We start from the raw sequence: 26,396 nt of genomic DNA on the forward strand, positions 1-26,396 counted from the left end.
TGCCACTTTAATCCCCTTTACTGCTACATTTTTATAGGCTTTTTTATGTTTCAGCTTGTTTTCAGACAGGCATTGTGTTTTTGGACATTTTTAAAGGATTTTCTCATTTTTAGCTTTAACAGTCTTAGCTCTAACAGTCAACTAATACTTGTGCATGTTCTCCTCTCAGCCAATACTCCCTAAAAACTTAAATGAGATGCTAACTCTCAGTGGTTTTCTTGTTCTTCTTTGTTGTTTGCTGTCTTACTGCTTTCCTAAAAGCTGTCACTCGTGTCTATCCTAGGCCACTCTCCCTTATCTCTCTTTGACTTCCCTCCCAGCTCCCATTCCAGCACTCATCCACTTCAAATCTGTCTCTCTTTCACTTCATCAGATGAAATGACTGAACCTCTGCAACCCTCCAAGTAACTACTCCAGAAATCAATGATAATGAAAAAGAAATGATGTGCATTAGATTATAACTAATGGTCTTGTCTCTGTCTGTATCTTTCTTCTTTCTTTTCACACTTTCCAGGTGGGATGCGCCCCAACACCCTTGTCCTAGGTTTCTATGATGACTGTCTTCCGAAGGACAAGCTGATCGATCCGTCACTCTGTACCAGTCAGTCCACAGATCCCTCATGTCCCTCTGAGGAGCTCGAGCAACAACCCCCCCTCTTCCACTTTGCCTCCCTGCGTGGTTCCAGCGACAGGCAGGATTATGGGGAATTCGGGGACGGGAAGGTTCTGGGCCCTCAGGAATATGTAGCGATCATTGCTGACGCCATGAAGATGCTTAAAAATGTGGTACTGGCCCGTTACTTCAACAACTTTGACCGAGCCCAGGTCCTCTCACCGCCCTCCTCCTTCCCAGGAAAGGGAACTGTGTACGTTGACGTCTGGCCAGTCAACCTCCTGCGTCCAGACAGTTGTAGCTACGTCGATACCTGCTCTCTGTTCCTGCTACAGCTAGCATGTATCCTCAACATGGTCCGAGCGTGGCGCAAAGCTACGCTACGTCTCTTCCTTTGCGTGGAGGAAGGACGCAGCGTGAGAGGCTCGGAGGAGAAGCTGGGCCAGCTGTTGAAAGAACTGAGAATTAAAGCTCAGATCTACCCCGTGCCCTGGGACCAGCAGGCGGCGCTACACTGGCAGCGCCAAGGCGAGTGGAGCAAGAAACTGCCGTCACAGTCCCCTGATACCGCCAAAGAAGAGAAGACGCCGAGAACAGAGGAGGAGGATAACGAAGACGATTATGTCAACAGCTTCCCAAGCAACACCACGCGCCTGTCGGATGACTACCTGTCAGCTGTCAATAAGCTGATCCTGGACCAGGCCCGGCCACCGCCTGCTGTGCGTTTCCTATACTTGCCCCGCCCCCCAGCTGACACCCGTCGCTATACTGCCTACTTACGCCAGCTGGAGTTGCTGACTCAGGACCTGGGCCCCACGCTGCTCATCCACGGTGTCACACCTGTCATCACCACTGACCTTTGAAAACATTTAATGAAGTGTGCCTTACATGCTGAGGGCTGCTGAGTTTTGCAGTGTCCCCACCAGCTGCTGATCTTCCTCTCAACAGGTGTGTGGAGCACTTTTAGTGCAGCATCACCACAGACCTCAGCAGTTCTGACCCGGTGCTCACCCCTTGAAATTTGACCCAGACTGAGAGATCACAGCTGACTCACAGATCCCATCTGCACTGCCTTGCACAATATGGACCAATGTAGAACAATGTCTCCCTAGAAACACAGTCTATTTTAAGAATATTTCAAATGAAGACCAGATATCACATTGTATATCTTGGTTACTTAGAGATCAAAGAAAATCCTGACTGGTATTTCCAACAAGCACCTGAAGGCACCATAATGTAATTTGTTAGGTCAGCTTTAAGCATGACACAATGAGACTGATGGAAAGTACCAAAGTAAAGTCAGTATGGGGGGGGAGGGCATATCAGATGAACATACAAACTGTGGCCAATCTGAGCCAACAGGTCCACAGGCGAAAATCTCTACTCATTTAAATCACCAATCCACCGCTGTCACTCCATCAACTAGTTAATCACCTCTACAGTAGAGACAGCAGTCTAATTGTCTTCTGACTCCCCTTGTTCCTTTTCTAATGTTATTTAATTTTTTTCGGTGTGCTGCTGCTGCTGCTGCTCACATTTCCTAAAATGATCATTCCATATGCCTTCAGATCAAAAAGTGCCTTGCTAGTTAGGGAGCTTAAGTTTGGAATCAGTCCACCACAGACAGGAAGTTGGACTGCATTACACCTCAGAGCAGTAACTTTCAGGAAATCTGCTTTTCCATTTTAGAGGTTAAAACAAAGGACACAATTGAACAGTAATGGCAACGGTGCTTCTATAGAAGTCTTAAAGATTTGTTCCAAAAATCCTTGTATGTTGCATCTCAGGAAGACATTCCTCTTTTTTCCCAAATGCACTTTTGTCCTTCCTCTGCCAAACTGCATGTTGTGCAGATCTCCAAAATTACCTTAAAATGTTTACAGCACCAATAACTACTGTGATTAGCCACAATATTTTATTGATTGTTTTTATGTATTTTAGGTACTTTCTAACTTTTAGAATTGTTTTTACTCACTAGTGACTGTGTTGTTTGAGCAGCCTGGATACTGACATGCCTAAATGAGTTTTAATATCCGCTACAGCCTTTACCACAGAATTTCTTGCATTTAAGCAGTATCATCACAGTGTTACCTGAAGCATGGTGTGACATAGTATTTCCAGTCGCTGACACATTGATAGTACGATCTCTACATCAGTTAATGCTTTATTTTATTGTCTGAAGGCTTGAGATCCTTGAATTTTGAGTCTTGGAAGCCACTACAGATAAAACATGTTTATTTAGTTCATCCTGACAATCTTCACCACACTGACTGACACATCTGTAGGGTCCAAGTTCATATTTGACAAAAGGCCGGTTTATTTGGATTTGGACTTATCTGGACATCCTTGTGTTTGAAATGAGATCTATGTTTACTTGTGGGCCAATCGGATCCATCCTATTTCAGTGGACAGGTCCTTGTTTGGACACTACACTCCTCAACAAACTATTGACACTACATTTCTTCAAATCTTTGTCCTGGATTTCTGTTCAAGGAGTGCAAAAAATACTGCAGGACACACTCATTTATTGAAGAAATGAAATGTTCAGTGTTTGAATTAATGTTGAAATCTGAAAAATATATATATACTTTACAAGATGTAAACTGAAGCAAAAGGAAAAAAATAAAAGGTTTGTATTATGTGTCTTTTTTTTTTTTTTTACTTCCTCAGGAGATTGTTTGCCAAAGCCAGATCAAACTTAACAACCGCTCAGAGCGTTGAACTTTGTTCCATTTCAGCTGAAGACCAGTTTGTGTGTCCCAGAGCAGAGAGCCGAGGGTTTTTGTGTCTGCCGCACTTGTTTATTCGAGGTCAACTTTGGAAATAGGGGCTGAGATAGCTCAGCAGCTCAGACAGAGAGATACTACAGGGTGCCAGCCAGCCAAATTACCTTGTCCTACAGTCACCCTCGCTGCCAACCAGGCAGAAATGGATTCCATCTCCGCTCTGAGGTGAACAACAGATTGGAGAAATAAGCCCAAATAACCATCGATATCTGTTCAGGAGGAGGAAGGCTGACATTTATCACTGAGGGAAAGACCCCAGCTCCGAGAGGATTTGATGTGTGTAAAGAATTGGTTTTCTGATGTGTGTTCCTGTGTGTGTGTGGGAGTGTGTGTTTATAGAATACCACAGGCTTCAGACTTTAATTTTGCATTCAAAGTGTTTGCTTGTTAAAACACAAAAAACTGTAGGCTACAAAAACCCAAGAGATGGTAACAGGGAGGAGGGAGGGAGGACACAGCAGTGTTGAAGAACCGCTCAACCAAAGGGGTTTTCCTAAATATATATGTGCGTGCGCGTGTGTGTGTGTGTGTGACAAAATCAAAGATGGAGACCATCAGGCTGATTTTGCCTCCCAGCCTAAAACTGTTGCTCTGTCATGTCTGCGGCCCTGATCAGAGGAAACTTGTCACTACCTTGTCACTTCCACCGTGTGTCATAGCCCTAACTGCCGGGCACGCCACCGGGATACACACACACACTAATCACATCACTTATAATTTCTACCACACTTTCCATTTCTTCTCCCCCTCTCCCCTTCATCTTCACATCCACTTAATTTTACATGACACACAGATTGCTAGAGTCATCTGATGTATCAGGGAAAGAGATGAAGGGAGGAAGAGAATTAAAAGATTGAAGAGGAGGGTGGGGTGTCAGTTGGAATTTGGTCACACCGACACCCAGATTTGATTACTATTTAAGGGTTTTCGGAAGCCAAACAGACCCCTGGCTTTTACTTTGAATCATGTTTGCATTCAAATATGCAGAACACGTCACACAGATTCAACATAGCAGTCGTAGTCTGTGATTGCTAAAGCGACGAGGGCACTTCCCCTGCGCCGTGATTGCACGTCTATTGTATGTGTTCAGCAGCGTCGTGCCGAGATTACACTACTTCACAGTCAGTAAATGCTCTGAACAAAGTGCGTGAGAGTATATGTATTCTTGCCCTTTGATAACAACAATCCCTCAGGAAAGTGCACTAAGTGGTGTCATGTGAGTCTGAAGTAAAGGTTTGCTCAAATCGTTTTTCATGTCAGTCAAACAGCAGCTCCATTCTCCTCATGAAAATGAGCTGTGTCACTCCGCCAGTGTGCACTCATGATGTACAGCTCCACCATAAATCATAAATAGGGTCCAACCAGTGTGGCCTTTGTCAGGCAATTTTTTTTTTAAATTTATTTATTTATATTGGACCTACTGACGTTTTGCTGTAGGTAGAAATAACGCCTACAAGGGAACATTGCAGACTGGACAAACATGCGTGGCAGCACGTGGTGTAAGTTTGACATGAGGATGTTCCTGGTTGGCCCTTGTGAGTATGTTCTGTTTCCTTGGACTGATTTGACCTGTAACTGCAGTACAGGACTATCATCCATGTGATGTGTGTGTCCTCTTGCGGGGCTGGCTTAGATGGTTTAAAGAGGTCAAATATTCTGAATTCTGAGCTTGAAGCATTCTGCAACTCACAATGCAAACAATCAACATGGCTCACCACGAGAAACTCGTCATCTTATGGCAGGCAGCATATTAATTTTTGCCATGTCACATCAATGAAAGGGAGGAGGATAAAGTAAGAGGCTGTCAAAACATTTTACATCGATTTAGTCAGAATATTACACACAATAGCCTATTAAGTAGCAGTAACATTAGATGTTTGTGATAGCCTATGTCATTTACTAATATAGCCAAAGTAAAGTCTTTATTTTTAGAGTTTTACTCATTCAACACCATTCAAAACCTGAAGATCAAAAGTAACCACCAACTTTACTGTGACTTTATTAGGAGCGAACAACACATTTCACCCGTAGCTTCTTCAGGTTCGCTCAGCAAAATTACATGAGCACTCACAGATGTGATAGGTGCACATCAGTGGCGGCTGGTGACTCAAAAAACTGGGGAGGACAGGAGGAAACCAACCACCAACACGTACAACAAACCGCATCAAACTATATCATTGTCCCATCTGATGAAATCAGAGGGGTGGGGGGCAATTTTATATGCCAATAAAACAATTTGCGTGAGTGGTGAAAAGGCTGCTTCTTCAAAGACATTTAGCATATACATATTTTCTCTAAACAAAGAAGTGCTCATTTTAGCCATGGAGTGGATCAAATGTGTCATTTTACCAACAAACATATCACATGATTTCCATGTGTTTCCTATATATTTTCTTAGTATACAGAAATATATAAAGTAGCACAAAGCTTATAATGTGATACAGGTTCAGATCAGTGCTGAATACTAGAAAGACTGAACACTAAAAACATTCACAGATCTAAAAGTGTAGGTTCACACCAGAAAGTATTAATGCATGTATCAAATACATGACTTACACACTCTTATCTAAATGTACGATATACAAAATATAGTCTATAAAGCTGACATGTTAACACTAGGGGTGTTAACATGAACACGAAACTCATGGTTCGGTTTCATATCACGGATTTGAGTCACGGATCAGATCATTATTAGGATCAGTGAAAAAAAGGGGGAATGTTTAAATAAAATACAATATAATAAAATATATAAAATATTCAATGCTCAGTTATTGCAATATGAGGCACGAAACCTTCCTCTTTTAAACAGTGAATGAAACAGCCTCTGTCCACATCATCAAAACTTGATAACAAACATTCACCGCTAACGTCAGTTAGCAGCTAGATGCTAATTGGCTGCTCAGCTGCAGCACGTTAAACAGCAGGTAAACATAACTCAAATGTCACTTCAACCCGTTAGATGCTGGTTTGATCGTTGCTCTTCAAAATCCCTGTTAGCGACACGCTGTCTGTCCATGACTTGTACTTACAGCAGTTTGTTTACTTTGTATTAAATGAGACATTAAATTTTGCAATTAATCCGCAGTTCATATGCCTGCCGAACCGTGGGGGGCGATCCATACGGAATACGGATCAACCACAATTTGTCACACCACTAGTTAACACTTGTTATTCTAATTACTTTAAGCTTATTACTCAATATACAGCTCAGCTTAAAAACAAACTAAAGAAACTGTCAGAAGCAAGCAGCCAGACCTCCTGCACTCATTCACTAATCACACATCAACAGGTGACTGAACTACCACTCAATTAAAAACAAATGAATGAGTGAGTCCAGACAGCTCACTGTAACTTCAACAAGCAAACTAACGTTACCCACATCACATTATATGATCTCTGCTGCATTCTTGTTAAGGAGATAAAAAACACAAAAAAGCCATACAGAGAGACATTTAACCATCAGAGATGAAATTAGCAACCAAAGAGGCAGAGAGAGAGAAGCTGTATCTGACTCACATTATCTGACGTCTTCTTCTTTCTTTCATGGAGGTGAAGTATTCATGTCATAATGTTCATTTGTGACTGTTAGTCATCTTGTATGTTAGTTAACAGAACTTTATGGCTGCTGCTTAACGACAAACAAGCTAACTCTCCTGGTTGTTTCTCCGGTTGCTTCTCTCTCCAGCCGCCCCGGCAGCGTTCTGCTGCTGCTGCACTGCCCAGTCCAGATAATTTCTCTGATTAGTTTAACAACAGTCCTTAACAGTCCTTCAATGGATGTATAAAGAGTCCTTCAGGCTGCTACAACAAGCCAGCTGTTGCATTGGCTAATGCAAGGAGCTATCTACTGCTGCTACTCTGCCTTACAGTGGAGAGAATTGAAGATGAAATCTGGAAACTATCATTGGACCAACTCAATGTCAATATTGCATTCTGGTTGTTGAGCCTCCCTTGGAGCGTCATTTTACGTGTCATGGCCAATCACAGATTAGCATGAAAAAAAAATGAAATGAAATTAAGTCAAATGTAAGAGATCCCGCCCTGCGGAGGACAGCATTTTAAACAGAATTTCAGTGATGGATTTTTTCCAAAGAAGAGATAAAAAATAGAGATTTGTAATGGTTTATTTCAACCAAATATTCTTTTTTATATTTTGATCTCCCTTTTGCCTCAAAAAATAGAGGAGGATCAACCTCCTCTGCCTCTATGGACTAGCCTCCACTGGTACACATGGGTCACATGACTAATTATCACAGTGTTCATGTTTTGAAAGTGTTTAAACATTTTTTCAAAGGTGAACATTTTTCAATAAAACATGACAATAATATTACACAAAATTACATTTTTGAAAAAACATGGCATGGTTCTACATAATTTAAATTCTTATTTAGAAAACTGACTCTGGTATGCAATTGACTGAATAAGATGAGCTAAATTTCTTTAGAAAGAGAAACTATCAGTCCTACAGTGGTCCCTCTACACCACTAAATGGGAAGGGTGAGTGTCAGGGGATCTAGTGGCTCATCTCTCTCTAAGGGGCCAAATAACCTGTGGAGAGAGATACAAGTTAATATTTTCATATCACAGAAAAGAACTCAAATCCTGTGTTTCATTTAATCATTTCAGTGTTGGTGGTTAATTTTGATCACCTAAGATGATCCTGCAACTGACCAGCATCTGCAAATACTGGCTGTGCATGTGGAGTTCTGTTCACCATTCAAAAACTGCTTCTGTTGGATGCTGCCATCAGAGCATCTGCTTCTCTGTTAAGTCAGGGTTCATGAAATTGGCCCAACTTTCCCAGTCGGAGCTCTGACTTCAAGAGCTTTTCCATCATACTTTTTCAAGTAGGAGGTTGAAAGTTCCAAGTTGCCTGGAATGCAGGATAAACTTCTTACTGTTTTCTGTAACGTTTGCTGGTACAAATGTTCCAAGTCAGATTCACCAAACACTCTTAACTGCACAAATTAAATGCCTGTTTTAACATGATGAATGCCTCCTATATCAATATAAACGATCCATAACCGATGCCTCCAAGTTCTGCTTCATTTATGGGCAAGTTTCACTCACAAAAATGTCACTCAAGCATAAAAAGAAGACTGACACCACAAAGCTTCAAGTGCTGTTCGGAATTCAACAGATTTTATACATTTGGCAGTGTTATTAGCCGTATGAGGGAGCACAAAAAAAACAGCTGTCAACACAGCCTCGTCACATAGTTACAGTAAAGCGAGGCTGACCGTGACTGAAATGTGAGGTGGTCAAATCAACATGATGGTCATGGAAATGGGTGACGGAATTCCTTTACACTGTATGCAATGTTACACTGTCAGGTGTTATAATAGAGGATCATCACCTGGACAGCAACGTGCATAAAGACCCCGAAGCAGCGGCTGAAGTGAGTGAATTATCATAATTGTAGAAGCTGTCAGCAAAATCTAAAACTTAACATAAAATTTAAATTGCCAGGCCATGATGCTCATCACACTGATATGTTCAGAATATTTATTTTGCAATGTGGTTTATTAAATTGGTACAGGTTTTGCTGGAGAAAGTATCTGTTGTTACGTTTAGGGGTATTAATAATCACTAAGCACATGACTGAACCAGCTACTAACAGGCCAAAACACTTCATGTCTTTGGTTGCAATTGAACAAGAAAGACCTTGATGCAGGTCTTCCGTGAATCCAGTAAGCTTGACTTTCTTACACAGTCGCTTCACTTCTCTCAACTCTCTGTTGATCTCAGGTCATTAAGGTTGACAAATAGCTCAACTCAAAATAAAAGAAAATTGGTGAATGTGACACATTGTCTCAGGTCCCTTGTACAGTATGTGCCACTTTAGAACTAATCTGTTTGTATGAGTGCACAGTTACACAGTTACGGTTATTATTAGTCCCTATAAGATCAGCCTTTCTGCACCTTTGCACATCGTACTTTAGCCTTTCACAAACAAATTGTAGATTTTATTTAGAGCACATACAGCTATTATTATTGCTCCCTCACATCTGTTCTGGTCTGTCAGTAATAAGCCCATCCAATTACCTATTGGTGTTGTTAGAACCAGTCACATCCTGTGATGGCCTGACACCGCAGTAGATCTACTGTATAATTGGTATGATAGGAGCAGCAGTCATCAGGCATCAGGTGTTTCTGTTTAAATTGTTAGTTTGGGCACCCTAGTGGCCTAGGGATAAGACGCCAACCATGAACTACAAGGCCCCCGTTTCATGTCCGGCTGGGGACATCATTACCTGTAATCTCTCTACTGTCAGCTGTCAAATAAAGCCATAAAATCCACCAAAAGGAACTAAAATCATTATTTCTACACATCATGGGACATTTGCTGCAGTGGGTGAGGATGTCCCGTGTGGTAAAAACAGTTCCTCCATCCTCACATCTCCTTATCACATCCCTGCCGGGAGGAGCTAAGTCCTGCTGTGTTGTGTTTAAGGAGGAAACTTGATAAGCTGTTTAAACTCAAATACCCGACAGCTCGCCAGGTTGTGCATGCACTTGTTTGAATAAGGGAATTGAATTAGGGTGGAGGTGAAAAAAGCAAATCTGCACTGTTTATCTGCTCTTTGGAAAGTAAAAAAAAATACAGAATGAAAAAATACAGAATAGTAGATGTAGAGAACATCATTTTTGAGTACTTAAAAAGGGGGATGGACGGTTTCTATTATTTTGTCCAAGTCTGAACTTATATGCAGTGTGTACATGGTTGTGAACCTCCTTATCACAATATCAGATCATACCATGTTCATCTTTGCTTGACTTTCAGGCACTTCCATGTTATGAAACATCAAGTTGGATATATCAGAGTTTTCCAGTTGTAATTACAACTTGGATGTTGACGTGAATTCTGTTTACAAGTCGGAATCTTGTAATTATGATAATGCTATGAAATGCATGAAAGCAGCATTAGTTCAGGCAGAGCACTGAAGTCACGCTTGTATTGGCTGATTGGCATCAGTTGTTCCTAATATGCTTCACAATCATTGGCTCATTCACAATTGGTTGGCCAGTAACAACCAATTATAATTTTGCATGTATACAGTGTGGACATATAACCTGAAACTATCACTGTTTATTCTGATGATCACACTCCTGCAGTGTGCTGTAGCTCTAGTGTTTATACATGACTTTATAAAGGGGTAAATAATAATCGTGCACTGCACATCTGCTGCTCAGACATTCAGTGGTCAGTTCAGATGCCAGCACAGAACACAAGTCTTCCTGTGTTTTTGCTGTCGGACCACAACCACTCTGTCAGGAGCCTATTTTCCGGAATTTGACTCACCATTATGGGTTTTAAGCTAAATATCCACTGTTGTGCTGCTTGTGCTTTCATCGTTAGTGCAATGCACGTTGTGGCTCAGTGCAGGCAATGCTAGAAAGCTAGTTATGAGGATACATTGTTGGTGGCAGTTTAGCGTCACTGCTGTGCTGTTGCTCTTCAGATTCAATTTGTGATGGGCATGAATTGTTGGTATTTACAGCTTCTACATGCTTACAGTTTGCTGTGCTGAATCTCTGTGTATTCATTTGCATTGATATTAATAAAAAAAATATAGGTGAATGTAGCAGTTGAGCTTATTTCTTGTGGTGTTGTCTACGTATTAGCCTTGTAGCTAATGTTCAATGATACATTTGAGTGTTGCAGTCTGGGCTGAGCTAGTTATGGGCATATTTTCCTCAGGCCATTTGGAGATGTTCTATGGGATTGTTATTAGCACACATACTGTATGCTGTCTAGCTGATCACTACAGAATACTTTATTCAACTGTGGTACGTGGTTGTTCATATAATGGAATCTATAGCCAAATTCCTGTTCATAAGGTCTAATGAAACCACTCCACACATCAAATGACAAACTCCATGAAATACATCTACAAAGCTTGCATGTTCCCACACACACACACACACTCAAAGTAGCATAGCTTTACAGTATCACCAGTGTGTGTGCTGTATCACGCTGTGCTCCGTGTTGAATTTCCCACCATGGCTTTGAATATGTATTCTGTTATTCTGTTTCATGTTTGACCTACGCTGCAGTAGGAAATTTATTCATTTCCACACACAGGTCAGACAGGATAATGTGCATAAAGATGGCGGCCTACTGGGTGAATGTCATTACATTTTCGATTCGTGGGCGCACCACGCCGTGTTTGCTTTGTTTGTATTTGTGTGTGTGTGTGTGGGATGAGATGGGACATGATGAGCAAATCACATTAAATGGAACCAATACGGTGCTCCTTTGGAGGCCACCACAGTTTTGGGAAAGTGTTTGTATCTCCACTATTTTTGGTATAATGACACAATACGGCCTCACTCCTGTTTCTCCACAGCCTTGGTTCAAGTTTAGCAGGAACAGTTGGATTGCTCTATGAGGTTGACCTCAGGTGGCGCTTCTGAGATGTGTGTCAGTGAGTGTGTGTCTTTGTTGGTAGTGTTCAGGGCCACTCTGAAAGCCCTGTGTGTCCCTGAGTGGTGGAAATGAATCGGTGCTGTTGCCTTGGCAGATTCCATATTAATTCCATGTAATTGAAACAGGCTGAGTAAACATACTGCGTGTGGGAGTGTGTTGGCAACCTACGGCTCCTCTCTATCACTTTCATTTGAACATCTGTTTTCCCAGTTTTTCTCTCTCATCCACTGTCCATTTATCAACTGAGCCTGCCTACTCCTTTTCCCTCCTTAACTACCTGTCCAAGTTTTGAAATTAATATCCAGATTTCCTCTTATTTCTTGTCACCTTTTGTTCTCCAACACTTTTTCCTCTCAGTTTCTTCTTATAAAAAAGGTGCTATTTGTAGCAATTTGACATCACTAAATCGTTACCACATTGATTCTGGGACATTAGGTAAATAACTGAACAAATGAGACAATCATTTAGAAGATTTAACAGCCTTTGCCAGCCCTCTCATTTTTAGCAACCCTAGCAGATATGGATACAACTAAACAATTAATTGCCAGGACATATTGTACAGACAGCCATGGCCCATACAGAATGTATCCTACTGACTCCCTTCACCTTTTTTTCTCTAACACCATCATGGTGTCAACATTTTTCGTTTTTAGTGAAATGTCTTCACAACTATTGGATGATTGCCATGAAATTGAATTGATTGAATTGATTTTTTGCATGAATTTTGTATGTCATTTGTACATTTTGTTTGTAAATTGGGATGCTGCAAAATGTACATGGCACTTTTTTTTAAAATTTAATGTTTGAAAGATATTTCTTATTACAACTTGAGTCATCATAAGAGATAAGAACAATGGCCAAAACTACAAAAAAATAACCCAGACTGGAAATTATTATATTAATTATAACTGGAATTATTCATTAAGTATGCTATTATTTAGCCCCCTCATGCTGAAATCAATAATTCATTAAACATTAATTAAACATTTTAAAGAGTTCTAATCAGTGTTGTAGTCAAACACACTTAAGGCTGGGGTGACCAGATGAGAACGGGTGAAATTCGGGACAGGGGAGTTGGGGTGGGCGTGGTCACATGGGGTGTAGCCTCCGGTACATTACATTCAGTGTCAACGAACAGTAAAACACATGAATGTCATAATGTCATATTTATTCATGAAGTCAACTGTCTGTCATTAGTAAAAAGAAACACAATGACATGACTATGATGTATGTAACAGTGTATAGGTCGTTATCCTTTACACAAAATTCATGTTATTTTATTCATTTCATCAGTGCTGAGCCTCTCAAATCGTCTGTTAGATTACTCCTCCGTGGCTGCCTGAAGCTACACTTCTCCTGTCCTGTGACTGCAACTTCTGTTTCATTATAATAAAAAAAAAAGGTGGTTTAATTTTAAATGTTGGAAGGATTAAAATGTATAGATAATTTAAATTAACATCAGACTCTAACTCTGATATGTGTTATAATATTTTGAAAATCAGTTTGTATAGATGGATAAGATAGAGAGATAGATTAGCTCTGAGGATGATATAAAGCACAGTGTCCTGGCTGTTTACTAGATGCATGAACCGTTACACACAGGTGACAGGTATGTTACAGTCAATTAAAAGCCTTTTCAGCAGCCGAGATCGTCATTAAGCTTTTAGGAGCTTACAAAACACATTTTTTAGATACTTTTATCTCAAATTTCTCCCGCAGTGGCGGCTGCACTCTCCATCAACTGCTTTAAAACAGGTCAAATGTGATCAACAATCCATTATTTATGATAGCCTAATCAGTGCAATAGACAAGTGAAAACACATCAATAATACCACATTTTTTAATAACTAAAAGTGGAAATTATAGCCTATAGCCTAAGTGATTTGATCAGAATATTTTCATGGATTCAGAGAGTAAAAAAAAACAAACTATTGAGCCACTAATTTATGTAGACTAATTGATAATTTAATGAAAGGCTTCTCTCATTTGAATTTAGAGTCTTCTACATTTTATTCTGGTGACAGCAGCAGCTTGTTATGTTATTAATTATTCATGACAATTTGGCAGCACTCCAAAAGACACAAAACGTTCAGTGCAGCATTTTTCAATATTACTGTGTCACCAAGTCAGGTCTGTTTAGCATTTTTGCCGTCTAGTCTCAAGTCAAGTCGAGTCCCGCAGCATACAGACAGCTCTTGTTTTAGCATTGTTCATATTCATCTATTGCTGTTATTTTAACAGTTCATTTTTGGGACTAACAGGACAGGATTCTGGATTCAGGACACAATTTCTGGACTGTCCAGAATTTTTCAGGATGTCTGGTCACCCTACTTAAGCCCATTTTACACTGTGCGATGTTGGGCTGATGTTGATAATCGTAAAATCTTTGGTTATCAAAATCGTGGTCCTAGTTCGCACTGTGACAGACGTGTATACCAACTGTCAATTTGGAGCTGCGGCGACTGAAGACTGTGGCAGAATTCCAACAGTGTCAGAAATGTAGGTCCAAATTCTCACAATGTGACTGCCATTTTTGGATAAAGTTTAGTTGTGCAAAGGAGAAAAGCTTCCTCATATTGTTGCATTTTCAAAATCATTTTCAGATGGATGACATGAGTGTATGATGTTCCCTTTGCTTTCATATACTTTTTTCTATTTACATCATAGAGCTATGATTCACTACACATTAATTGCACATATCTGACATGTCTGAAATTGATATTGTACAGTCTGACAGATTGTGACAAAGATTTTATTTGACCCATCTTGCAAAATTGTGACATGCAATAACCTTACACAATAGTTGTTGTCACACAGTTTAAAAGGTGCATTAAAGTAATAATCATGAAGAATTTCATTTAAATAAATGTCTGTTAAGTCACTATCTATTGCAGAATGAGGTAACACAATGGTGATTGAGTCTATGGTCCACTGATGAAAGCCTTTGCATTTCCAGTATTACAAATAGGTGTCGGTGGTGACATGAAAGATTGCAAGCAGTGCAGGGTTAGTGACACATTTTCCATCACCCAGCAGTGTTTGGTCCACCAGAGAGGGTGGGCGGAGCTAACACAACAGACTTGCTCCTCAACTCACTTGTATGTGAAGCAGCATACTGTTTTTTCCAGTCTCTGCTAGCGTAGCCTCAAATTGTTATGGAGGCGTGGCTCAGGTGCCAACTTCCAACTGACTGACGTCACACAGGTGACACTGTTTGGATATCTGGGAAGTGAGGTCCAAAGACACACCTGCAATTACTTCTTATCGCCATAGGTGCCACCAAAGAGAACAAAACAGAGATCTTTGAGATTGTTACTTTAAAGTGGCGTATGATACAAGTCCGAGTCCAGTCAGTTTCGAGATTGAGTCGAGACCAAGTACAAACGAACAAACTGTGATAACTTCAATGACTTAGTACAGTCCTTTGCATTTAGAAAAGTTTGAAATGTGATCTGCAGGAAACAATGCAAATGTGCCTTTTCTCACATAACGCTACAAGCTAACTCAAAAGGTGTGATATCTTTTCATGCATTTGTGCATAAAGCTGCATGTTAAAAATAAACATGCTTGGTTATAACAAAGGACACTATGTAAATGTAATGCACTTGATACAGTACGTGACAGACAGTATGTGACAGTACATAACAGTGCAGCTGATATTAAAGATTAAAGAAGATTGACTGGGGACATTACAGTTTCATCTTATCTTGTAATCCACATAACCTAAAGTTTTTCAATGGCTCACCACAGTCAGAATCAAATCATGCTCTAGCTATTGAGCGCTACACGACCTGACCACCCAACTGTGCCATTTTGTCTAATGTTCCTTATCAGTCTGCTTAAACAATACTAAGAAAAGCCGCACTACTGCTCATTTCGTCTTCAGTAATCAGAGCAGTGACCCAAATGAAGAACAAAAAGAGTCGAGAGACCTCATCTGCTCTAATCTACTTCAGTCTTGCCGCTTGTCATTATCTTTCCACCTCTTATTTCACTTACTGTCACCTCCTGCCTCCTTCCTTGCTTCGCCCCTCCACTCTGCCCACAGATGTAATCACATCTATTCAGTGATGAAGATGAAATTGCCCCCCCACATCCTTCTCCACCCACTCCCTTTTGAGGCTGGTTGAATATGGTCATCCTTTTGTCGTTCAAGGAACAAACAAATTACATCTCCTCACACAGTCAAGACAAGAATGATCACTGGAATGGACTCAGACAGAGAGCAGAAGGAGCAAGACAGGATGACTGTGGCTCAGTGAAATTAGCAAGGTAAATGGTTATGAGTGTTTGTCTTTGTGTGTGTTTACAGCGGTAATTAGTGCATTATGCTGTGAGTAAAATGCTCAGGCCAGCCATGCAGAGGAAATCGACAAGTAATGGAGTGTTACCTACGCCAAAGCACACCCACGGGGTTCATTTAACATCCAACACACACATACACATTCACGGTTGGGGATGCATCTAAACACAGAAACTAAATGTCATGCAGGGTAGTTGCAAGTGTTTTAGTTAAATGATCATTGGTCTGTGTGATTAACTCAGATTTCAGAAGTTGAAAGACAACTTAAAGTCACGTAAATTAGTGTAGGGGCCGTTAGAAGTTACATAACAGTGCAGAGGGTCAATGAAAAGACGAACACCCTTAACACTGTTATGGCAGCGGCTGGTTCCCTACGAGGCCATTCAAGCCATGAATGGATGCACTAATGGTTCTTTGAGGTGTCTGGGATAAAAAGGTCATAATAACCTTTGCTTCCTATTATGACGTAGTTCTTTTGAAACTTCTTGTTTTTCTCCTTAATTTGGCTTTAAATAAAAGCAATTTTCACACAAATGTTAAAAAAAACCCGTCAAAATCAATAATGGGTCATTATCTAAATACAGGTCTGAACAACCTGATATGAGTTTCCAGTTTCAGATTTTTTTTCTGAGCTCTCTAACAAATACAATTTTCTGTGTTTGAGGGAGGAAAGCTAGTGAGGCTGTTATTGTTGCTTTAGCAGCTGCTGCTGGTTGGCATGATCAGATTAACCTGTCAAAATATGCATTAGGTACACTAATAGCTAGGCCTACTACGCTCTGTGTATTGTGTACTATATGTACCCTGTAGACTCCAAGTTGTCTCACAGCAGACTACAGAGTACCTCATTCAGGTTTCTGTTTGTCAGTTACTTTGTGACAACAACTTTATTTAGGAATATGTGTAGTTTGAGAAGTTTTTGACACAGGATCCCTTGAGACTAGACCTCAGGATTAGCTAACACGGCAAGCCACACTTTAGTACATGTTGTACTATAATAGTGCAAATTCCCCAAGTACTTTGCAGTTAATCAAAACCAACCAAAACCAATTGACATGCAGTGAACCTGTGACTTTTGGGGCCCTTGGATGTGCAAGGCTCCAGGGCAGTTGCCAACTTTGCCTGGTTGGTAATCTCACCTTGCTGGTGTGCCTGGATCTGCAGGGATCAGAGGAAAAACTTTTCAATTTTGCATAACATGAACATAACTTAAGAAGATATGTGTGAGTTTCTCCTCTAAACTTTGCATGGTTATTGTTGTTCAGAGGCAGCTGCTGATCTTTCACCATTCCCCACACATAAACTGGTATTTATGAAAATGGAATGTGAGGTGAGAATGTGCACACCTCAAGCATCCTTCAGACCAGACGTACATGTTTTTCTAGAGCCAGCTGCGGATGATATGAGAAGGTGAAGATGGAAAAAAGGTGAAGGTGTCGTTGATTGTAGGAGAGGAAATGAGGCTTGTGCATGTGTGCATAGTTCCACAATGATTGAGATTTATAAAAACAGAACAATGTATAAGCAAAGCTTTATAAATATGACAACAAATAATGCGCATACATATTTCTGGCAGTTTTAGTCATAAATCATATGCATCTGGCCCGAAGTGTATCAAAGGAGGCAGATGGCTGTCTACATCCTCTCCAGGCAAATAGAACGGTTTTCAAATGACAGACTGTGATACGCATTGAAATCAGATGTAACCAAAGCTGGGAGACAGTCAGCAAAAAAAGATGTTTATCTAAAATATATTACAAGTTGAACAGCCGAAGCTCTCTGGACCAACTGAACCAGAGTCCAGGAGCCCTTATGGTAAAGAGCACAATGATCACTCGATGGATTTCATCGAGACTTCTTTTTATTTCACTTGGACATGCTGTTTTTCATTTAGACAGCGCAAAGAAATGTTTTCTGGGAAGAGCCAATAAAAATATGGTTGTTTTTAATCTTGATCTTGCAACAAGCAGTGAGAGACTGTCTGCAGGCTGAACGCTGTGGATGTGGAGTTGTGGAGGGTGTGGTAGTATACCAGACTCATCTCTGTCTTCAAAGTAAAGAAAAAACTCCTAGATTATAAAAATCAGTTCTAGCAAGGCATCAATGTAAAGATGCTCAAATTGGAATAATCTTAGTCTTGGCTAACCCTAACCAGCATGTCTTGTTTATCTAGTACACTTCAGCTTGTTGTGCAGTAGATACATAGCAGTGTTAAAGTGCAGGAAACAACATTCAAAAGTTTGGAGTCTTTATTCAGTGAAATCGAGGCTGTCATTGACTGCGTGATGATCTCTAGCAGCACTTGTGATTTCATTCACATCAGGACTCATTCAGTCCCAAATTGACAAGTCACCACTGTATCTTTCCCTTCACTAAAAAATACAAAATTCTTTCAAAATGAAATAATCGCTCAGCCACTGCACATCAAACCTCTGCCAGAAACTACACAGTGTTTGGTTGATAGATGAAGCCATCACTTATTGAAAAATGTGAGGTCTGAATGTGGAGAAACAGATTTACGTGTGTGTGTGTGTGTTTTTTTGTTTGTTGAGGTAACCGCAAAGCTAGACTGATGTCCCCTGACACTTTAACTGCTTAGTGTTCCTCAGTCTCTGTGGAAAATGGCACTGTCGTATAAAAGTCAGTCGTGCACAGCAGAGTTTATGCTGGGAAGAGGAAGAAAAGGAATTGGACATAACCAAAGAGAGGGAAGAGAGGGGATGAGGAGGGACAGAAAAGAAGTGAATGGGTCATAGGGATCTGATCTGAGCAGAGGAGCTGAGGAGCAGGGGGAAATGAGATAGGACATCTTAATTTAGTTTTAACATCTGCCTTACTCTGCAACGCAACCTGCTCTACTCAGGCAGACAGCAGCAGACTCAGCTCTCAATACTAACAGATGGATTTAGACTTTTAGACTCAGACGCTTGGCAATATTCGCTGCCTCAGGTGAGATTTTAGAATGTGGTATTGAATCAAGCGTATCAAACCGGTCTTGGGATATGAAAAGTTGATGCCTAAATGGGATTTTCTTTTTTAATTAGTCAATCCACCGCCATATTTCAGGGGTCCCACCTGTACTGTTTTCGCCTCGAGGCTGTGAGTTGTGTATATTTCTCAATTAACTGTCATGAAAAGAAGTTAAATGGCAAAGAAAGAGCAAAAATAATGGGAGGAAGGGTGTGACAGCAGCTGAACCCATTGCTGTCGCATTATACTTCTGCAGCGGTTAACTGAGGCAAAAAATTCATCCATGCTATTTTTACCCACTCTGTCTCTGTTTGCCATTTGTCATATTTAGTAGGATATTTGAATGACACTGAATTATGGTAGTGTTATTCCAGCAGAGATTTGTGTGTGGTGTGTGGGGCAGTTATATGGAGAGCCAATAGGGTCATATTCACCTGGAGGTGTCTGTCTTTACCACAAACTGGTGTCAAAAGCAGGTGTCTTTTACACTGATTGATTAGTGCCACCACCCACACAGATGAACACATGGATGCATGAAGATGTGTTGTATACGTGCACACATTGAGTGTTCTTATGAAGAAAACTTTTGGTATCTAAGTGTAAGGATAGAAATGAACAGATCTGATAAATGTCCAAATTTTTGCAGTAACATTCGCCAGCACAGAGGAAGTGATCTGTTTAATGCTTTTGGTTTGTTTGGAATAAATGCGTGAAAAACTGGGCAGCAGTAAATCCTCAAATAAAAAGTGATATTGGCTAGAAAACTGCATTAAATTGTCTGGAAATGATTTGTGAACGTAAACAATATTTCTGTTAGAGAAGAGAAACTGAGCAGCTAATGGGCGAACAGATCTTTGTACTGATTTAGTTAGTGCTGTGGAAATTCATCAAGACAACATGTGAACATAGATGAAGTTTAAAGTTTGTTTTAACAAGAATGCAAGCAGATCACAAAACAGCAAGGTTTCTTACTAAAGTATAAGATATACTTTAAAAACTGAGGAATTTAAAATAAAGGTTTCTAATATAAGCTACTCTTAAATAGAGACCTGTTCCCACTGTGGTTGAGGCAAATAAAGGATACTGTCAATTCTCAAATGAATATTTGAGCATTTACAGTATTTAATGAACAGATTTCAACAAGAAAGATCTTGAAAGAATCTGCAGATTACCACTTGATGGATACAAAGGATGAGATTTATCTTAGGCTAGGAATCTGTTAATGTATGGTAATACTGAGGTTGAGGTTCACACAAATATAGTAATACTGTAGTGTGTCTATACCTATATACCTATATTCCACACTGCCGCTGCAGAATTATGAGCACCGCTGCTAAAATTTCATACAATCATTAATATCAATGGGCTACTGATGATTTTCACTCTCACAGTGCGCGAGCACCATAACAACATACGTTACCGTGGAACTGTTTTGAGTCATCTTCCCTCTCCTCATTCTTCAAAGGATATCTACGTGAAAGGTACTGTTATAAGAGTAGCGTAGCTCCGTTAAAGAACAGGGCAGTGCATAATGTGTGTGGAGAGAGCAAGCGGCAGAAAAGTGACGGTGGATGTGAGCGCAGCAGAGGAAAAGGTTAGCAGTAAGTTGTCAGTCTGGCAGTTAATAAATGCTGCAGCTTCTCAAGACCAAGAAAAGTCTTGTCTGTTGTTTCCACATCTGCTGGAAAAGTGAAGGGGGTTAGCCTCAAAGTTAGCGACAATGGATTAGCTTAACCTGACCAGGCTCACTTAAGGTGGGCTGACCTTTAAGGTGGACCAGCTAAACTTATTTTAGTGTCAATCTCAGCCGCTTTTAAACGGAGAACAGAGAAATGTCTGACTGCTGAGTCTCTTCCGAGTTTTTGCTCAGCCGCTGCTCCCCCCCCACCACCGCCGCCCCAAAGCAGTCAACCTAGGGGAAACACTGGTGTGTGTGTGTGCGCGTGTGTGTGCAGCTCAAGTGTGTTATAAATCTTGAGAGCCGGACAGAGAACGAGCAGCAGTTGTAACTCACTCCTTCTGACACCTGCTACACACACAAACACACACACACACATTTTCAGTATGTATGAAGACACGCACACATGATATCAGCCTCACATCAACAATTACCCAGCACCTGTAACTTAATCTTCTCTCTTTCACTTTCTGTGTGTGCGTGTGGTCCTGTTGTATGTCTGTGTTTAGTTCCATAGTGAGAGCTGTGGGAACATTCAGACTAAAGTTATTTGGCTCCTACCGGGAAACGAAAGAGAGAGTGTGTACTTGTGTGTGTGTGCGTGCCTGTGAGTGTGTGTGAGTGACAGAGAGAGAATAGGAAAATAAAACAACAGATAGGAAAAAAAACAAAGGCTCCCCTCTGATTGAATCTGTTGAGGCGTGGCATTGAGATAGATCACAAACAGTGATGTGTGTGTGTGTGTGTGTGTGTGTGAGAGTGTGTGTGTGCACGCTGTCTGACCGTTGCACAAAGTGGAAAAAGATGGAATTTCCCCTCCATATCTGAAAGACATGTGTCAGTAGGCTATGTGTTTGTGTGTGTGTGTGTGTGTGTGTGTGTTCCTTTTTAAGTGTGCTGTTTGAGAGTATGTGTGTGTGCATGATAAACACATTAGTGTGTGCATCAGCATTCATGCAGCTCTGTGTGTGTGATTAGATATTTACTTGGCGCTGCAGTGTGTGATTAAGTGCGGTTTGAAGCGGTGGCTTTACGCTACACTGCGTCCTGGACTGCAATCACAACAACAACACACAAACACACACACACACACACACAGGTAGAGAGAAAAGCAAATCAGAGTGCTGCACCATTTCACATCTGCTTTAAAAAAAGGAGTTCACTGAGTTTGTCCAATTCATAAACTGACTGATTACTGATGAGACACTAACATCCTTGATTACTTTTTAAATTTTTTTTGAAATACCTCTTTAAATGTCCATTTTTGAGAATTTTTCTTACTTTGACAGGTTTTAAGCACACAACACACTTGACTCCAGCAACTTTCTTGAGGTGAAAAATTAAAAGTTGAAGTCAGTTGAGAGGTGCCTCCCAAGTGTATTTAAATGGACAGGGACTGAGAAGATATTGAGGCTTAATGGTGCAAGTCAGTAATATTTAATTGTCACTTTTTGCTCATTCCCAATTCTCCTTTTTAAGAAGACCATCTGTGGTCAGAATGTTGTCCATCATTGCTACACAGAATAAAAAGAAGGATTGGGAACGAGCAGTGTGCAGGTACTTTTAAGTCTTTCAGTGCAGATAATTACAACCCTGCACCTGCAAAGAATTTAAGGATGTGTGTGTGTGTGTGTGTGTGTGTGTGTGTGTGTGTGTGTGTGTGTGTGTGTGTGTGCCTCTTAGGGATTGGCTGTCCACTTTGCACGCAATTACCATAATATGTTTTGAAGGATGGCTCGCAAGTGTTGTAGAGCCATGCCGCTCAATCTTCTGTTACCTCAATTACTGCTGAGATTTCAAGGTTTCTAAAGTGTTTTTGCTTTGAATGCTCTAATCTCTCATGAACCTTGAACTACATACACACTCTTCTACGCATGCACTTTCACATAGTACAATATACAACAACCTATTACGAGTACCCTAGATGTATTAAAGGAATGCAGTGCTGAGTTAGACCACCTGTCATAAAAGAGAGGTCTGTAAAACTGTTACCAGGACACGTCCAACTGCAAATAAGCTCAATTATTATTCTTTGGATTATACATTTTTAAACCATGAGGAAACATTCCCACAGTTTAGGAAATTACTGTTCAGCGAGAAAACTTTTTTGGCTTATGTGCAAGGTGAGCTTTTTTCATTTGAATGAAATGGAGCCATTTTGGAGTCTGGTATCCAATTCTCATAATAATTAAGAGAGTCGGATATGGCGCCACCCAAAAAGCATTTTCCCCATAGACTAGACATCTGTAAAACTGTTGACAGGACACCTCAAACTGCAAAGACATGACGTCATTCCAATGTAAAGTCTATTGGGTAAGCAGGAACTCATGGTTGGGGCCAACGGGACAAACACAACTGCACATATTCAGTAAGATGTACAGCACAGAAGCAAACCCACAAACTAAAAAACTTTTTTAGCTCACCAGGTGAACAATTTTCATGTGAGTCCAGTATCCAGTTCCTGCAATGCATCTGTGAGTAATTATCCATTATGTAGTTAGTGTTAGCTACGTAAGCTAATTTATTGATGCATAAAAAACAAACATCAGCTCGCAAAAGAACTACATTCACTCATTCGACGTTTTAGAAAGTACTCTCATTGTGTCTTGTCTTGCTAGCTGTTTGTCAGTTTACACAGGAATGAGAGACTGTAGATAAACTTTGAATACAAGGCATGCTAACTTTAGGTTTTATTGCTAGCTTGAGCAGTGTTGTCAGGAAGAAACATGGAAGTAGCATTACATTGTTACAGTACCTTAAAATGTCTTATGGTGTGTTCAGACAGAACATAAAGCAAATTTTCGCCTCGTGTCATTTGCACATATTTGACAGATGGACTGTTTGTGTTTATTTGCCCCAAATAGCTAAAAAAAACTTCTGTACATTAGATGTGAGCTAGCTAGCAACAGACACACTGACCGTGTTTGTGGGAGTGTTTCTGTTTGTGCTCAATTCAGCCTCTGAACTCTGAACTCAGACTCCGGTTCTTTCTGTTATTTCCCTCCGGTCTCTGTCCATCTTCCTCTCATTTCTGTACATTTATAGAGACAGAGCGCAATTAAGTCCCGCCCACCGCGGAGGGGAAAACATGGGATGCACTTCTAACAGGGTAAAGAACCAAGAACTAAGTTTTTATAAGCTGCCGAACTGAAAAACAGAGACAAAAGTAGATAACGTTACAGGGCTGAGTGCTGTGTGGTGGAAGAGACAGACCTGACCTGACCTGACCTGACCTGACCTGCACCTGCAGCCTGCAGCTCAGAAACCTGTAAAAATGATACTTATACTCAGACACGCTGCTAGTCACAGAGAACACACAGGTTGAAAGTAAAAACCGAAAAGATGTTTAATTGAAAGGTTTGCAGTGTTTGTAACAGATGTTAAAATCACAGAGAGGCTAACCTGCATTCAGATGAAATGCAAACTGTAAAAAGAGCCTGAATGGGAAATGATTGCATGTCTCTGTGTGTAATTTCCCCGCCTATGTTTACAACCTGTAGTCGCTATATCAGCTGCCTGTGAAAAGTGTCCTGCCAGCCTGCCAGTTGTGCTATCTCTACTGTAGACATAACATCAGCCCTTGCATTTATGCATTGCATAATATAACTGGTTTCAGCATATGCTATAAATCTTTTTCTCTCTGGTAGACATAGAGTGCTAAAATAATCCTTTGACATGCTGAAATCTAATGTTTTTAGCTAGCTACAGGCATTTTGTTAGCGTTTCAGCCCGTGGTTGCATATTATGTTGCATTCTGTCTCTATGAAACAGATTCAAAAAGCAATGCATTACGCACAAATGTTTTGCTCAGGTTGAAACATTTTCAACTTGCACAGACATCAACATTACTCGTGTCTTTGCATTGACTAGAGGGGTTGGTCTCGCTTTCACCTCACTTTTACCTGCCTAGCCCCGCGTAGTCACTTTTACCTGGCTGCTCACGGCCACTTATGTCACTTCCTGTTGTTGTTGTTGTTGGGTTATTTTCCATATAAGGGAAATGCCAACAGCACAATCAGATCCCATTCAATTGCCATCCGGGCACACTATAAATACTCATTGGACACACAGAGAGAAGTGTTTTCCCGTAGCGTACAGCAGAGTGCTATAGTCCTCCTACACGGTGGTCAGCTGGCAGACAGGGAGTTCGATCTCCCTGTTTGAGGTATGTATAGTAGTTTGAAAGTCAACCTGTCAGGTTTTCTTTATGGTATTAATGGCAATAATTGTAAATACCAGGTGCAGGCAACCCCAGCTTTTGAACACCCAGATCCGTGGGAGACAGTAGATTTCACCTGTAGAGGTAGGCACTAATAGTTGATGTTTCCTGTGTAGTGTTGTATTGAGTTGTATCAAAAATGATGAGTTCTTTGTGATTTAGGGGTCCAGTACGGAGGAGCATTTGAGCTGTGCCATAATTGGCCAGTGTTGGTAGAGGTAGGATGAAACAATTAAGCATATCATATTGAAGGCCACGGTTGGATATCTGGGATTGTTTTTTCTTTTAGGATAGTTTGCTACTATTATACTTTTATAGTTTTGCCTATAGTTTTTGTTCTTTTTTTATTTTTTTTTCCTTTTGTTTCTTTTGTTTAGTTGTATTTAGTGTTGGTTGATTTGTGTTGTGAGACGAACCCACTGCGCCTGAAGGACCTCGTCAGGTGTATTAACGCTGTCTCTGCGCCCCTTTACTTAGCTTTACGTACCCGAGCTGTACTGTGTGGGGGCTCTAGCCGTATGGTTTGTTGTGCACCTGCATGCAGATAAGTATTACACGGCACCTAGGGGTGTTAGTTTGTGTGTGTGTGTTTGCGGTGGTGGCAGTGCTGTGCAAACACATGGTGATATCGTCGTGGGAAGAAGAGGTTATCCCGTACCAGTCAGCCTGGCTTATTAATCATATGTTTGTTTTTTTTCTTTAGAGTGAGGAGTACTTTGAATATATATTTTTATTTATTTTTATTATTTGCTCAGAAACAGCATGATCATGAGGGTGTGTGAGGTATTCTAAACTCTTAAATACCTACTTGGCAGATATTATCTTTATTATATTAATAAATTGGTCTCTGGTTGTATTACAACATTACTGTTTTTTTAAATTGATCTTTTTAAATAAGTTTTGGTATAATTGTACTCGAAGCCACGTCTGTTTAATTTCTTTACATTTATCTGTGTGTTGACCTGTATAGAGTAGGTGGTCTTGGGGGGAGCCCAGGTTAAGGAGGGATTAGCAGAGCCTTTTCCCTCCAGTTGGGCAGGTCACATGTAGAATCACGCAGCATCTAAAATTTACTTTGCATTCTGTCTGAACACACAGTCGGGTTAAGACCTGGTAGTTGGTGTGGGAAGAATATGAATTTAATTAAGTAGACAATGTCAACAATGTTTTGGTTTTTTTTATCTTTCCCTAAAATCAGCCAAGCATGTCTAGTAGCCTAAACCTAACCAGACCTTAACCATAGTGATGGCAGATCAGTAAATAGACATGATGTATATTTCTTGTAACAGACAAATGGAACTGTTTTGGAAGGCACTGCCAGATGATGTTATCCTGCCGCATCAGACTGCAAACAACCTATCCTTTTACTTTGAAGGACTCCCCAGACACAGATTTG

The 26,396-nt window shown here is 40.5% G+C and overlaps 1 protein-coding gene and 1 long non-coding RNA gene across 2 annotated transcripts in view; one reads left to right on the plus strand and one right to left on the minus strand.

The window, feature by feature from the left end:
• The window catches only part of zgc:153039 (uncharacterized protein LOC767698 homolog), a 65,004-nt gene extending 61,751 nt beyond the window's left edge, over positions 1-3,253 (plus strand). Inside the window, exon 13 of the mRNA XM_044353639.1 lies at positions 515-3,253. Coding sequence (XP_044209574.1) covers positions 515-1,476 — 962 coding nt within the window. The 3' untranslated portion in view covers positions 1,477-3,253. The remainder of the gene's footprint in view (positions 1-514) is intronic.
• The window catches only part of LOC122983667, a 63,071-nt gene that overhangs the window by 23,395 nt on the left and 13,280 nt on the right, over positions 1-26,396 (minus strand). The window lies entirely within an intron of this gene.

This window comes from Thunnus albacares, chromosome 6 (assembly GCF_914725855.1).
Source record: "Thunnus albacares chromosome 6, fThuAlb1.1, whole genome shotgun sequence".
Taxonomy (NCBI): domain Eukaryota; kingdom Metazoa; phylum Chordata; class Actinopteri; order Scombriformes; family Scombridae; genus Thunnus; species Thunnus albacares.